This window comes from Lissotriton helveticus, chromosome 6 (genome assembly GCF_964261635.1).
Source record: "Lissotriton helveticus chromosome 6, aLisHel1.1, whole genome shotgun sequence".
Lineage (NCBI taxonomy): Eukaryota > Metazoa > Chordata > Amphibia > Caudata > Salamandridae > Lissotriton > Lissotriton helveticus.
In genome coordinates, this window is record NC_136067.1 from 995439698 (window position 1) to 995456678 (window position 16981).

Sequence of the window (16981 nt, forward strand, 5' to 3'; positions counted from 1 at the left end):
CATAACATTTTAGTCGATACAATACAATTCATATCAAATGGTAATCAATACGATATTTTGTCGCTCAACTTGTATACCATAAAGATAATTAATATCGATTTCTGATAGTAAGTGTCACTCGAATAAAATTAAGCACAGCATTACATATTGCTGGGGTTGATAGTGAGAGTAAATGGTCATATCCCTCTTTATAGTAACGGGTTCCAAGGGATATCAAAACCGGCCTGATAAAACGGTTTCTTGGATCTTTGTACAGAGTGCAAAATAGTACAAGATGAAGAGTGTTTTGAGAAACGTTGTTATTAAATGCACAGGGGGTAAACTCTCACACCATCCCGCTTGTTTTGGAAAAGCAAATAAGAAATGCAGTGTATTAAGGCGGAACCTAGTCAAGTAAAAGCGCCATTGTACATGTCCTATATATGAAAGGTATGGTTGACGCTGCAACCTACCCTTATGATAAACCGCACTCTCACTATTTCTCAGAGCACCTAACTTGGTGCGGTACGCCTCTTTAATTAATAACTTTGTCTCACTACCAATGGACTCAGTGTTCGTAAAGATGTGACCCAAACCTATCCTAAAAAGAGTTTCCCTAACATATGATAGCCAAGGGATCTTCTGAAAGTGCTCCAATTTGAGGCAATCTTGTAATATTACCTTTGTGAGTTTCAAATCATCTGAGCTCCAAACCTTACTCCAAAGCAGTAAGGGGGAGACATGGATGGTATCACTCACAAATTCAAGACCCACCTCAGTGTGGCAAAACATATTAGAGGTGCCCATTGGCACACATAGGAGCCGTTTAACAAACTTATTTTCCATAATTTGAATTTTGTTGCAGGATTGCGTTCCCCACACATTTGTATGTTGCAACTGGGATGCATTTTGCTTTGTATAGGGATATTAATTCTGCAACCGGCTTCTGACCCAGTTTACTGTAAAAACGGAAAATAGCCTCTACTGCTTGGGTGGCCTATTGGACACGGGCAGACACCAGGGGGTCCCAACTCAAGGTTTTATTAAAAATATTCCCCAAGTAATTAAAGCAGTCAACTTTCACAATATGTGAGTCCTTCACCAAAAGCCGGAGAGATTTTACTCCTTTGAGGCCGCAAACCATAGTGAAGGACTTTGTGAAGTTGACCCTTAACTCTAGACCCTGCATGAAGGTTTCGAAAGCATGTAGGCAAATTTGCATGCTGTTCGCTGTTAGTGTCATCAGAACCGTGTCATCTGCATACGATAATATCGGTATCCGTTTGCCATTTACCTGGGGAAAATCAGCACAGCTCTCCAACAGGAAAGCTTCCAGGCCATTTGTGTATACCAGGAATAAAAAGGGGGCCAGTATACACCCCTGGCGAACACCCTCGGTCGATGTAATGGGCTTTGTTTTCTCCCCGGCTGGGCCAAATCTAACCCTTACTGTCGTGGCAGCATGGAGTCTGCGGAGGAGTGTAACCAAAGGCTCCTCAAACCCCATAGACTCCATCATTTGCCAAAGTTTGTTTTCTACAGACAGTATCAAAAGCACTGGATAAGTCCATGAAAGCCAAGTGGACACAACCACACTTGGCCCTCATGTACCTACCCATGAATAGCGCCAAATTTAGGCACTGCTCTGTGGTGCCTTTTCCCCGCCTAAATCCATATTGGGATTCCACAATGATATCATTCGACTCAGCCCATGTTTCAAGACGGGCCAAAATCACCCTGCCCATTAATTTACAAGATGCATCAATGAGCGATATAGGTCTGTAACAACAGGGGTCACGTTTATTACCTTTCTTGAATATCTGGACCACTATCGCCTCTTGCCACGAGGCTGGAATATGACCAACCACAACTGCTTTAAACAAAAGTAATAAAAGTGGTTCCCACACTTCTATATTGTGTTTAAAATGGTCCAAAGGCACTGAGTCCGGCCCAGGAGCCTTTAATGACATGCCCTTACTTAATGCGGCCTCTACCTCAGAAAGAGTCAGTGAGCGACTAAGCATATTCGCTGACTCCAGCTTAGGATCACCGATGCTGTCATTACTTATTACATCCAGGGCCCCCTTTGGGTTAAAGATGTGCCCATAGTGAACCTCCCAGGTTTCCCCTGGGATGTGCCAGTACCATGCGATTACTATCATTTACAAGGCATTGATAGCACAGACCCAGTGCACATTAGCTGATCTAAGAGATCGGTGGTCCAGCGACATGAACCAAGTGCTTACGGATGAGGACTGGCACAACATTCTACGATGCACACCATGTGAATCTCGCCCTGCCTGCTTCTGTTGCATAACATTTTCCTATCTCCATTGAGGCTATCTGACACCTAAACGCATTATTCTTATATTCCCTGGGATGCAGGCGGCGTGCCCTCTCTGTCAAGAGATAGATACGAACTTCTTCCACAGTATGGGGATGCGCAGCTCTTACACCTTATTGGGAGACATTAGTGAGTTTGATCAATTCTGCTACAGGGCACTCTATTGCCTGCTCCTCAGCAACCAGTCTCTTGTGCCTGTTTCCTCCGACTTAAAGTGAAAATTATTAACTCAATATTTGTTAACCTGGTCATAATTTTTGCACGACATCAGAACACTATTCAGTGGAATTCTCCTTGGGGCCCCACCCTCCAGGGATGGAACAAGGAGCTATCTAATTGGGTTGCCTGTGAGGGAGTGATGCTTCACTGAGGTACGGAAAGGATTACGAAACCCAGACCACACACAAGCGCAGGACAAGATCCCCCAGAACTGCCCCCGAATAGATGAATCTGGTAGACTCATTCTTATTACTGATGATGCTTCTTCGAAGAATACTGACCTGTCTGACCCAGATTAGCCGATGATGCAGCCTACAACACCTGACCTTAGGGACTTACCCACGCTTCAATACCGGACCTACCTGATGACCCATCACACTGCTTGGCCCTCAATGGCTGTTGGGAATCTTTCATTTCTCTCCTGAGTGTCAGCTCCCTCACAGTATTGTTTAGTTGCCCCTTCTTTTCTCTATTTGCTGGTGAGTATTTTCCACCCCACACACCGCTTGATCACCTACTCGACTATCTGAAGGGTAATTTTTTTACTTTTCGCATTAGTATGGTTACACACAGATGGTTGCGCTCACAGGAGTCAGTGTCTGGATTGTTTTGCTTTGTAGTATCGTAACATTTGGCACCCCTGTGTGGGTCCTGTGCGTGGGTATCTGATCCTGGGTATCTGATCCTGTTTGCTGTGGTTTGTGTCGCCATGCTGTTAATAAAAAAATGTTTAAACAAAAAAATTCTTGCCATTTGAGCGTGCCTAAAGAGTCGAGCAAGAAACTGAGGCAGTACGCCGGCGTGGCACTTATGTGTTGCTCTCCGCCTTCATTTCTGGGGTGGTGCGGAGCCACCCAGCACCTCCTTGTGGTGCACATGAGTATTGCTTTTTAGTTGGCTGGTGTACACACCAGCAATTTTACCTACAGTAAGTAACTTGTTCAATTTGAAGTTATTCCTCAGCTTTTTTTACGGTGTACTTCAATTTATTTATCATATCAGCCATCTCCCTTTTGATAAACCCAACTGTTACAGCAGCTTTTCAAATTTATGGGGTCTGGCAGAGACTTCATTCCATTTAGACCCAACGGCTCTCGATGACTAAATATAGACTAAAAACTGATCACGTCTACCTCAGCATTGTCTCTTGTCTCTTCAAATTTGAGGAATTGTAGATTATATGATTACCATTAGCGTGCATTCCCCTCTTTCTTGGCCATGCAGTCTGCACTCTTTGACACAGACTAAATACATATATGTGAAAAGTTCTGAAACGTTTATCTATACACACTTCTCACTGAATGCAACACCGTTCCACATAAATTGATACATATCCGAAAGGTGTTTGGACACTTGTGTATGCTTCCTCCAATTGTAATTGGATTTATGTAGGGCTTACTACCTCCGACGAGGCATTGAAGTGTTTTACGGTGAGTGGCACCTTACCCCGGCATCCAAAGTTAGTGGTTAATCTAGTGGTGGTTGGTGGTTATTCTGGTTAATTATGTACTCTGAAGAAAAAATTGCATGCATTTACTTACTTTGCGATATGTTAATACCAGGAGGATGGGATCATTAGGCTATGTAGTTTCTGGTGAATGGTAGGTGAGATAGATTGGCTGGTAGAGATTAGGTAATGTTAGATTGTAGGGATAGGGTTTTAAAGAAGAGATGTTATCCATTAAATTAGGTATCTTCCATTTGCAGAATTACAGTAAGCAACAATGAGGCAGGCAGGAATGTTACTGAGAGTAGGGTATACTCAGAATTAGAAGGTATGCAGAAGATGGTCACTCTTAAAGGTACATCAAGGTCAATTTTCCATGCAGGGTTTTAGGGGTACAGTGGGAGAAGGGTTTCTGAGATAGCAAGGTGTCAGGGAACATAAGCTGTAGAAGAAGCATTATACACTGTGCTCCATATCGGGGCAGATTTCTATATGTGCAAACCCAGTCAACAGGCAGCAGCACTGAACAGGATTAAACACAAGCATAAAGTCAGCAAGTGATAGGAGCAGTAACTGGTTTAAGGACGGTTAATGCATTGTTAAAAAGGCATGTCCTCTAAATTAGAACACATATAGAAATTAAGGTTTGATTCATACATATATACATATAGTGATGAACACTATTAAAGAAAAACATTTATGTTAAGCACTTTGGATAGCAACTAAAATTGGCAAACAAAAATTGCAAAGCAACACGTTTCCATCAGTACATCCACATGCAACCACTAGGGAACAGACACTTAAATACAAACATAGCACACATTTATTACCTGACATAACCTTAAAAAACATTACTTGAAATATTAAAACTCTGTAGTGTAAAGCATAAAATAACATGAAATCCAAAGGGGAAAAAAGATCTTTTCAGGGTAGAAAAGTTAGTTACATTTGCACCATACATTTTGAAATGTGCGTAGGATATTCCAATGCCCAAGCAAACAAAATCAGAAATGTCTCAATGTAATGTAGTAGTTTAATAAATCAGTTAGCATAAGCTTAGTCATATGAGAGCACTAAAGTTTGTGGGACGGGTTAGGAGGGTGGTGTGCATTCTAAACCCGTGACGAACATCCTTCCGTCTCAACCTCTTTTCAGCATGGAGATCAGTCAAAAGAAAGTTGGAGTTGGTTTGTTTTCAAGTGTTTTCTGAACCACATGTACTCAGAGTGCTGTGTTCAGTGTGTTCCATAACTTTAGGCTCTGTAATGTCAGGCTGTGCCTCCATATTTCAAGTTATTAAAGGCCTGTCGATTAATCAGGTATGTAGTCGTTGATCATAGGAGCTTCTTCATAGTTCAAGTATCAGTGTGGGATTTTCCCCATTTGACATTTGTGCACATTTTTCAAAAAATCTTAACAAATGTTCCCTTTTGTGCTCTCACTTATTTAACCAATAATCAGCAAATCATTCAGAATGCACTGAGCCAATCTCCTACTTTATATTCAGTACTCGTCAATTAAATAGCTGATTCTAGCAGTCTCTTGTTATAAAAATATATATTTTTATTATAATAATTCAGATGCATATAATTCTATCCATGATGATTGTTTGTTAGAGAAGTGAGAGCACAAAAGGGAATCTTTGTTCAGATGTATTTAGTTGATCTGCCTACCTGGTCCTTTTTTTACTTTAAAAGGGTGGCTCTGTTTTTTTTCCAGAGTAATCTGTGCACACGCCACCAGGATCCACTGGCGTTGCTGTTTAGCATTGAAAGCCTGGTGTAACAGATGGTATAGTTGTCCATGCATTCGATAAACTTGGTTCCTCTGCTACATCCAGTGATCTGTTTAGAGGATTAGCAAGATTTTCCTAAGTATGGTGAGCTGTATATTGATACCCTTGACCACTGTTTACTTGGAATGAAACCATGCTCCGAATCAAAAAGAGGTTTTTAGGTTTCTTTGTTTCATTGGTCGAAGGAGGTATTTCTAGTCTCGGACGTCTGTAGAACAGCTGCATCATACTTTGCGATGGTCTTTTTTTCAATAAAAGGCTGTGTATGTTGTGATTTTTACCCAGTTCCTGAAATTGTATTCTATCTGGATTTTGATTGGGTGTCCTTGCCGTATGTTTAAAAATGTTATTTGCACTTGTTGGCGAGACGCTTTATCATCAAGAGAGGTAGCCATTTTTTATCTCACTACAGCGTAATACAATACCTACGCAGACTATTCTACCTGTAAGAAGCTCTGGCCAATGCACAGGCATTCCTCCTCAACATGCCTAGAATGTCCTGTAGCTGAGGGATTTTCCTCATGCAATCTGGAGCTGCCTCCCTTTCCAGACATTTTTGAATATTGTGGTTAAGTCCCTATTGGATACATTGGATTGGCTGGTGTCCGTGATTTCTCATTGGCACTAAACACCTTTGGTATACAAGAAGAATCAGTGTTCACACTCCCACCATTAGGATTTAAATCTCTCCTAAAATCCTTTAGTGGCAAAATTAGCTTTAATAGAGATACTACATTTTGCAATTCTAAAGCTAGATTAAAATTAAAAGTAAGGACAAACTCCCCGAGAATTGCACAAAAATACTTATTTTGGAATTTAGAACACGGAATTCGTTTGCTCCTTTTATGTCACATTAATCTCTTACCTCTAAATGATTTAACAGCAAACTGGTCCCAGAATTTGAATAATGGAAACACTTGTGTAGGCTGAGCATTCAGACCCTAGACCATGTTTTGTTTGTTTGTCCAGTATTGGCCTTGAGTCGTTATCGTTGGCTTTGGCCGATGTTTTTACAAAATGGTGTTAAAAATGTAGCATCAGCACAAGACTTTCTCTTTTATCCAAAAAACGAAGCTGTGTGTGTAAAACTTTTTAATTACTTTAAGGAGTTTATGTATATATTTTAAATCACTGAAATGGCAATAAAAAGTACATAAAGTACATAAACATGTCCTGGCAGCGTTTTTACAACTTTTCATTTCACTTTATGTATTGTGGTTGAAGGCTAGATGATAGAGAAACAGTATGTACCTACCGCCTGTAAAGTGTCTGCTGGTAGCCAGGTAGGATTTTCAGGTGTCATTACACTAGTGTTTACACTGTCAATATCTGGGAGACTAGCCATGCCTAATAATTTATAAGGCTTGCTATGATAACGGCTTAAGAAGCACTCTGATCTTGTTGTATATTTGATTTGAAAAGAAAGGTGTCATGTGTCAGCATGCTTCCTTGTGTAAAGACCTTAATGATCTGGCGTGTTTCTATCCATTCTGTGATGAATTGGAAGCAATATTTAGTAAATTGAAGGGATTCTTATAAAGTGCATTACTAGAGTACAGAGTTTACGTTAAGCATCAAAAAGGATATTGTGCGAGTGTCCGGATTCCACACATTTGTATTTGAAAATTGCTTTATTTATTTAATGTAAATTTTCATGGGGAAATTGTTTTAGTAATTTATTTAGGGGCAATGCAAACGGTCCCTTACATTTAGAGACCCAGTGTCAATTGTATAGTAGCATGCCTACTACTTTCTGGGATACTGATTGGGAAGCATATCGATTTACTGACTGCACACTACCACCCCGGTGCAGCCCAGTGATATGCTTTTATTTCAACAAATCACTCCTGTTTCAAGGCATACTTTTTTTATTAGGTTGATTAGGTAGTTAGCAATGCCCTGTGGTGTATGTAAACCCTCAAGCCAGAGCCTGTGATGAATCACAATTCGGACAGATCTTCAGTGGGCATGCATGCCCTTTCCAGCTCTCTGTGGGTATCCACCCTCTGTCTCTCCTAAATGATTTCAGCTAGGATCTAAATAAAGACATTAAAACTAACACGAACTTGGGGATATTTAACTAATTATATCAGGAAGTCGCTACAAAATGTAGTGATCACCCCTAAATTGAATGAACAAAATTGATAGAAGTTGAGTCTCAAGGAAGTTGGAAATTCGACTATAGCAGAATTTAAAACTGGCCTCCTACTGTCCCGAAATCCCAGCCAGGATTGATAGTTGTATGGTGTTTGCTATCTGTGGACTGTGTTGTGCATCATACTGTTTTACCTCTTTCATTGCTCTCCTAGAATACCTTGGCTTTCTAAAACTAATTTCTTTTTACAGCTACCAAGGCTGACGGATTTGCACTATATTTCCTGGGAGAATGCAATAATGTAAGTATGTATGATCGTGTATTTTAACATGGTCTGAAATCCAATAATGTTCTTGCATGCAAGTTAAGTACTGTTTTTCCAGTGTTCCTATATTACAGCATGTTATTCGCATTACTGCAACTGTTGCTAAATTTGTTGTGCCCTAAAGTGTAAAGAAAAAAAAACGTGTTCACTTCCAAACACTGGCCAGAAAACATGGCTATTTAACAGAAATGACCCTATGAATGGGGCCCATTAACCTTCTCACGTGTGTGCACAATTAAACAGACTTGTTACAAACTTTAATAGTTTGCTCATTCTCTGCTGGTGCGTAATAGTTAAATTTGCTCTTTGAGTAGCCTTCCGCCACGGTCAGACTGGGATAAAAAATTGGCCGGGCACCAAAATATTTGTGACACCCATTAGTAAATTACATAGCTAGAAAAGTGGCACTGCTTTTCAAACTGGGGCAATTTTGATATTGCAAAGACATGCTGTATAACTGTCCTGCAAGGTATGGAAGATAGCACGGATTTGAGCTTGCTGCAGGCAATATTTGTTTTAATTCCAGAGAAATCAAAAGTTAAAACCGGCCCTGCAGGCCATAAAACTAGGCCTGGGTGGTAAATTCCATTCCGCTCGCGGAATTTGGGTAATTTCGCGATCCGAATTAGCCCAAAATTCTGGGTTCCGCGACTTCATGAAATTTTTTGCTTGTCCGCGTTCTCAAATGTGGGTTCGCAAGATATTTCCCCCGAGCATGCAAACAGCAATTGCAAACAGTAAAAAAGCATTGCGAACAAGCAATTCCGCGTGTTTGGGGAATTTCTGCATGTTTACGAACATTTTTTACTGTTTCCCGGAGATTTGCGTAACACGATTCCGCGAATTCCGCCCACCCCTACATAAAACAGGCCCAACAACAGCAAAAAAGGCCCAAATACTAACCTATCAGACCAACCCATCGGGCACTGCTCTATTGTCTGATAGGCCAGTCCGACCTTCATTTGTGCTGGTACAGATATACAGCTGCACACCATAATTGAGAAAAATAATAGCACCAGCTGGCCTTGGAAGGGAAATTGGCTACACGTTTATTTCATACTGCTTCAAAGTGACAAAATAGGGAAACAATTGCCATTCTAGAATTTCGATTTTTAAGCGTTCCAGCTGCATTTTTGCAAAAAAATGCGGTATAGTTATTTGACATAAGTCGCTGATGAAGTAAAGACGTTTTTTCTATTGATATTACTGTGGTGGGGATGACTAATGCACAGGAGCTCCACTACACACAACACTATTTAACTATCATCGCCCATTCACAAGATTGAGTGTCCTTAACATCATAGCTTTCCAAAATAGAATGTATAACTGCAGCTTGTTCCTTCTTCCAGGAACAAGCTAAGTGTACCAACAAAGTATTGCACATCTTCCTTTCTTCCAGTCAACAAAAAGGACAACAACCAAATACAAAGACGCCAATAGGGAAGAAAACATCACAACCACCTAGACTACAAAAAAACACACAAGACCATCCCATGACACCTAAACAAATGCGAGACCAAGTAGAATAAATATAAATGGACAAACACATAACCAAACATAATTAAAAGGAGCAAAACCTGATTTGCTTGTGCAATAGGTAGTTCTAGTACTTTTACGTTGTCTGATATCAACATTGGATGAGCCCTGCACATTTTTACAATGATTCCTCTTCCATGAACCTGCACATGGATCAGCAACTTTTTCCCCACCATCCACTGGGTGATGGATGATCTTGTGACACATTTCAGTAGAATTATGTCCACTACAATACCCATTCTCTTGCATCTCCTTTCCATCATTAACAACTGTTGCCAGATTCCACCAATGATCACTGCTAACTTTAATGGCTTTCTATCATGATTGTACCAATGGCTTCCGGGTGGGCAATAAACTCTTCATAAGCTATGTGGGCACCAAAAAAGGTGGGGCTGTGCAAAAATAGACCATCTCTCAATGGGTTGTCCTCTGCATTAAAATGCTATGCTGTGGTGAAGAAGGAACCTCCTGTGGGGTTGTGTGCTCACTCCACTAAAGCAACAGCGGCAACAACTGCATTAGCACGCGGTGTCCCTGTCCTTGATATCTGTCAGGCAGCGACGTGGGCATACCTGCACACGTTTATCAGACACTACTGCCTGGACAGCCTAGTCCGGAGGGACGGGTATTTTGTCCATTCAGTACGCCTGGACTTCCTGGTGTAATCTAGGTTCGCATACCCACCTCCAGGGTTGGTATTTCGGGAGTATCTATGCTAAGGTAAGGTATCTACAACTAATTATCAGAACAAGTTACTTATCTTCGGTTACGATGTATCTGGCAGAGACATATATTGGTTGTAGATTCCTTACCGCCTCACCCATCCTTCCCGCTCTGCGACCTGATTTCTAGGAATAGGGACACCCTTAACCCCTTCACTGCGGTGCTGTTTCCCCTGCTGTGCTGGGGTGCTGGGGGGGGGGGGGCTGCGCGCTCAGCGCCCTGGTGCTCATGACAAGCTCAGCTAGTCATTAGTCACGGCGCTCCGGTGCTTATGACGAGCTGAGCTAGTCGTGGCCACACCCGTTCCACGGAACGCTCAGCACAGCAGGGGAATCAGCCCAGCGTGCGAGTGTTCCATTTAACGGGCCCGGTCATGATGAGCTCAGCTAGTCATGAGCACCGGAGCGCCGTGGCTCATGACGAGCTGAGCTCCTCATGAGCACAGGAGGGGCTAAAGGGCCCTTGTTTTGATGCACCAGTGGTCCGTGTCTTTAATGGCTCTGCGCTTCTGGCGTGGAAAGTCGTATTAAGAACTGACGTCAGCACGCATGGGCAGTGTCTATATAGGTCCCACAAAGTCATCCTGGCACCCATGATGCCCACAACGGACGCGAACCTGACCGACGCCACCTACCAATGCGCAGGGGTACTGCTGTTGAAAAATCTATGGATCCAGACGGACGCCAGGTGGAAATTCTAAGGTAAGTAATCTACAACTAACACGTCTCTACAAGATGCATCCTTACCGAAGGGAAGTAAATGGTTCTTTTAACCATTTATATTAACTGTTCCGCATTAGACTCCTTTTTTTTTTATCCACTTCAATATCCACGCAGGACGAAAACTTGTATTTGGCTTCCTCCTCCACATTAGTTAAAGTAGAGAGATTTTGGTAGTGGAGTGTTGTCCTATAAAACCCTAACATACTGTATACCACTTTCGCCACATCAACATTAGAGCATTTAGCCCACCTGATGCATTCCCCCACCGCCCTATTCATCCTCTCTGTGGGTCCATTTGTTTGAGGGTGATATAAAGAACTCTTTAGACGCTTAACCCCAGATTCCTGAAGAACACTCCCAATTTTCTTGCACACAAATTGAGTAACATTATTAGATATAATGTGTTCAGGAAATCCTTCTCTTACAACAATTTTTCAAGGAAATCGAACAATAGTGCTAGTGTTGGGATCTCTGACCAGTTTTAATTCTGGCCACTTTGAACAGTAGTCAACTAGAGTCACTATAAGTCTGGATCCACCTGGTAAAGAATTATTTGGTCCCATAATATCTATGCCCAGTTTAACCCTTTTGTCCCTCCAGACACTCAGTGGGCTTAAGAGGAAGAATGAGCACTTTAAGGCTCTTGTCTGCAGATTTGTAAATTGCACAATTTTCCACCACTTCATTGATTTCATAGTCCATCATTGGCCACTAAAATGAATCTCAAATCCTTCTCTTAGTAAAAGACACCCCAAGATGACCCTCATGAGTATTAGCAATAATGTTTTTTCTCATGGGATATGGAAGTGTTAACCTATCTGATCGTAAATCTAAACCATCCTCAACAGATATTTTATCACTCACTTGACAGAAAGGATATAATAATGGTGGCAATTTTCTCCCTGGGCCAACCTCCCTTGGCTAGGTCTACGATTTGCTGCAGCACTTGATCTCCTGATATGGCTTTATTCCATGCTTCCTCCGAACAAACATTTAATTCAGGAATTTCAAGCGATGCCACCAGGCAATCTTCAAAATCTTCATCCAACAAATCAGACCGTTTCACATCTCCTTCACATTCCTTTTCTCTTTTACACAGAAAACAGGAAAGAAAATCTGCTCTACTATTCCTTCCCTCAAGAATGAGTGATTTGAAAATTGTATTGCATCAGTTTGGAGGATAGTCTTAATATACATGTAGAGTAAGCCTTGCCACCTCCACCACACAAAATGTTTACCAAAGGTTTTTGCTATGTTTGTAGCTTGCAATGCTTTCCCCACACGCAGAAGTGGAATTTCTCAATTGTCCAGCAACATGTAGCAGCTCTCCTGCAGTCACAGAATATTGTAATTCTGCCTCCCTAAGCACCCTGGAAGGAGAGGCTATGGTGGCTTTCTTGTTTCTATCAACCTGTGTAAGTGTGGCACCAAGCCCAACCTGCCTGGCATCAACAGCGATACAACAAGACAACCTTGAGTTATAAGTTTTAAGAGCCTCACTTTGGCTCTGTAACGTAATCTGTTGAATATCCCACTTCTCACACCAAACAAATGTAGTGACTTTCTTATGAAGATTACTAATGGGCCTTTTGGTTGCAAAATTAAGAATGAAACACAAATACACCTAAAAATTATTTAACACCTGCCTTGTCAGTGGGTGATGGGACTCCAACTATGGATTTAACTAACCCTGTCTAGGCCTTACACCAGACCATCCTTAGAGATAACATGTCCCAAATACTCCAACTCCTCACAGAGAAATTTATATATATATATATATATATGTGTATATATATATATATATATAACTACTCCTTGTTTTTCAAAAATATGCAAAACGCATTCCAAACTCATATTGTGTTCACAATTTTTGCATAGATTAACACTTCATTCTCAAAAACCAGGACCCCTTCCACATTTTTCAAAAGATTATACATGACCCTCCGAAATACAGAGGCCAGACGGCATCCTTCGATATTGAAAAGTGCCAATGTGGGAAATAAATGCCATCAAATGTCTGAAAGATGGATGTAGTTCTACTTGATGCTACATGCTAGCTAGATCAAGTTTTGAAAAAATAGTGGCACCTGCAGTACACATGAACAAAGCAGAAATTTGGCGTAATGGGTGGGAACCCACCCAAATTTCTTTATTAAGCAATCCAAGATACACACAAACACTCAATTGGCCACACCTCTTTCATGCCACAACCAAAGTAGAAAGCCAAAGAGAGGATTCGGCTGGTTCAGTGATCCCCTTATCACACAGGCTTCTTGGTTCCTTTTCAAGATCAGTACTAACGCTGAAAAGGAGCCCCCGAAGTTTGTTTTTTTACTTGAAGAACACCTTCCTTCATTTTGATTTTGTGTTTAAATCTATGAATTTGACCAAGTTACTCTCCAAACTCCATGGGAAACTTCTTGCTCTACTCACATGCCATGTCCTTACAGTCGACTCCAAAATCTGTTCTTTGGCTCCCAGTCTAAGGATCATACAAACAGTCCTTGGTGGAACCAGCCCAACATATTAAGACCCTTTACTGACGCACATATTTTGCCTTCAATGTTTCTCCATCTGAATTCCATAATGTTCTAAATATAACCTGTTAACTCTATCCTCCATCCCTCGTATGAGGCTGGAGAACAATTAGGAGGAAGTAATAACCTATCACCCCACATTTCAGTGACTAGACGGTGTGATCATGGTGATCCAGGTTCCTGAGTCTACTAGGCGGTTAAGCACTTTGTCCCCAACACACATATCTGCCACAGGACCCACACACATGCTGGGATCACCCATGCTTTATTTTGAACCTCGATTCAGAAAAGGGGGTGGTGATGGACAGAGTATCTGAATTAAGCAGAACACTCCTACCCAGTCAAAAGATCAGGGCTTGATCCATCACCGTTTTTTAGCTCACTGCACCATCCCAGTTCAGAACCTGGCTACATGCAAATTAGTCTGACCCTGGCCCAGTGCATCATGGGAACAGGGCAGACCAAACTACCAAGCCAATTCTTTACTGGAAAGGAAACAAGCTTCCGGGGACCAGTTTCTGGCATTACAGCCGTCTTCGGCCCGGCTTGCTTGAATCCTGATAGTGCAGTGAGCAAGGGACTCATGTCTGAGCATACCCTGCCACTCCTATAGTGGCCAAAACGATTCAGAAAAGGGGGTGGTGATGGACAGAGTATCTGAATTAAGCAGAACACTCCTACCCAGTCAAAAGATCAGGGCTTGATCCATCACCGTTTTTTAGCTCACTGCACCATCCCAGTTCAGAACCTGGCTACATGCAAATTAGTCTGACCCTGGCCCAGTGCATCATGGGAACAGGGCAGACCAAACTACCAAGCCAATTCTTTACTGGAAAGGAAACAAGCTTCCGGGGACCGGGGACCGGGGTTCTGAGCTGGGATGGTGCAGTGAGCTAAAAAACGGCGATGGATCAAGCCCTGATCTTTTGACTGGGTACGAGTGTTCTGTTTAATTCAGATACTCTGTCCATCACCACCCCCACTTTTTGAATCGTTTTAGCCACCACAAGTGTGGCAGGGAATACTCAGATGTGAGTCCCTTCCTCACTGCACCATCAGGATTCAAGCAAGCCGGGCCGAAGACGGCTGTAATGCCAGAAACCGGTCCCCGGAAGCTTGTTTCCTTTCCAGTAAAGAATTGGCTTGGTAGTTTGGTCTGCCCTGTTCCCATGATGCACTGGGCCAGGGACAGACTAATTTGCATGTAGCCAGGTTCTGAGCTGGGATGGTGCAGTGAGCTAAAAAACGGTGATGGATCAAGCCCTGATCTTTTGACTGGGTACCAGTGTTCTGTTTAATTCAGATACTCTGTCCATCACCACCCCCACTTTTTTAATTATTTTGAACCTCATCACCGATGGCTAGGACAAGATCTTGCATTCCCACTACATCATCATCAGAATCCTCTACGCAAGCAACAGATCTTTTAGAATTCTTCCTCTTCAAACAGACTTTGAGAAAGTGACCCATTTTGTTGCACACGTTAAATGTTACATTTACAACAGGATACCTACCTTCCTTTACATGTGGATGATTGCCACACCTAAAACAAAACTTTTAATTCGACATAAGTACATTTTCACCTTTCATATTCTTATGGGCAACCATCATCTTAGAAGTAGTTGGCTGGCGAGATTTCAATACTTTAACCTCACTTACACCTTCTTTAGGTTTATCATAAATTTTTATTTTTGCATTGTTTATTTATTCTTTAGTACTCATTTAACCCCTTCCATTGCGTCGGACGGCCGGTGGGCGTGTGCGTCTGATCTGCGCACGCGTCAAATTTGCCAGCACTGCGGGGGGAATTTGAGGTGCATGGAAGGGGTTAACAAACTAAAAATGTTAGTTGTCTACCTCTTGGGAACCTAAAAACAAGATCTGCCAATTCTAGAAACCATAATATTGCAAAGCAAGAATGGTAGTGCTAGGAAGTAGGTAGTTGGTGTTAGGGCAGCAACAAATGGAAAGAAGGGACCGTCAAATTTCAAAGGTTGCCATTTAACCTCTTTGGGCCTCCCCGTCAAAAGTTATTTCATTTAACCCCTTTGCTGCCTTATGGACTTATTTTTATTCCCCTGATAGACCATCTCCAGTTGAGGGCTGGAGGCTGGGAAGAAATTTGGCAGTGCCCAAACTATGTGGGGCACAAGCAAAGTTCTAAATGAGGCCGGCTTTTTCTAAATTACACGCCGCTGCATTGATATGCTTGCGACTTCACATGTAATGTCACAGTTATATTGGAAGTACTGGGAGGAATCTCTGGCCAGTTCCACGTCCTTCCCTGGGATCACACCAGTGGGTTGAGCTATGGTGATGGCTAAAGCAGCTAGCACTGCCTTCAGTTTCTCGCTAACCATACATTAGCAGTTCACGTTTTTCGGGTGGGGGGGGGGTACTTGGGAAGAGGGGGACAGGGAAGTTAGCAGCACTTTAGTTCAAATAGTCCTTGTCATGAAGTTTCTTCAGAGGAAGGATCTCTGTTTCTGTGCCCCAGCATTAAGCCAGACTAGTTAGATTTTTTCATTACATGATATAAATGATAACCATGTCTGGCTCTTTGATGGGGCATAGGCACACAGTTATTTCCTCTGTCAGTGCTTCTCTCTCCATGAGAAGCATTCTTAGAATAAAATTGGAAGAGTGGCTGGTTTCTTGCAGGATCAGAGACACACAGTTGAGTACCCCAGCGAGGAGCCTGACGCAGTTGGATTTTTTTGTTAGTGTAAGAAAACATACATTCTGCATTTTTGGTCTTTGTCTACTTAGTCTGGGGTGGGGGTGAAATCCATGTGAGATCAGAAAGCTACAGAGTACTGAAATCATTAACAAAGAGTTTTAATTCATCAAGGGGTCGTTTATGTAGATTGCTCAAGGATTTCCCAAAGAAACTAATAGTCGAGCTCATATAATGAAAACAATTGGGATAAAAAGAGGAAATAGGTAACAAGGTTTTCACCTATAACTTTCTGCCCTGAATGGAGATCCCCAAAAATAATATGCCCATTACAGGTGTCACCCTTCGTTTTACAGAGATGCATACTGTTTGCGGTTTAACAGCCCAAGATATCTGGAGCCAACAGTTGAACTGTGGCTCACAATATGTTTTCGTTGTGTATTGACCATGCATCACTTCGTAAAGAAAAATCTAATACATAGAAATTGAGGGTCAAATCTGAGTCTACAGAAGGGTTCGTATGTCCCACTCTTGATTCTGGATTACCTGTAATGCCAGGTGAGTCTGAAGTTTTTTTCTGAA

At 41.9% G+C, this 16981-nt stretch overlaps 1 protein-coding gene across 8 annotated transcripts in view; it reads left to right on the forward strand.

The window, feature by feature from the left end:
• Positions 1-16981, forward strand: part of PDE10A (phosphodiesterase 10A) — a 1305213-nt gene that overhangs the window by 554714 nt on the left and 733518 nt on the right. For all 8 annotated transcript variants that reach the window (XM_078648625.1, XM_078648626.1, XM_078648627.1 and 5 more), the window contains one exon: positions 8131-8180. In XM_078648625.1, the coding sequence (XP_078504751.1) occupies positions 8131-8180 (50 nt within the window). The remainder of the gene's footprint in view (positions 1-8130; positions 8181-16981) is intronic.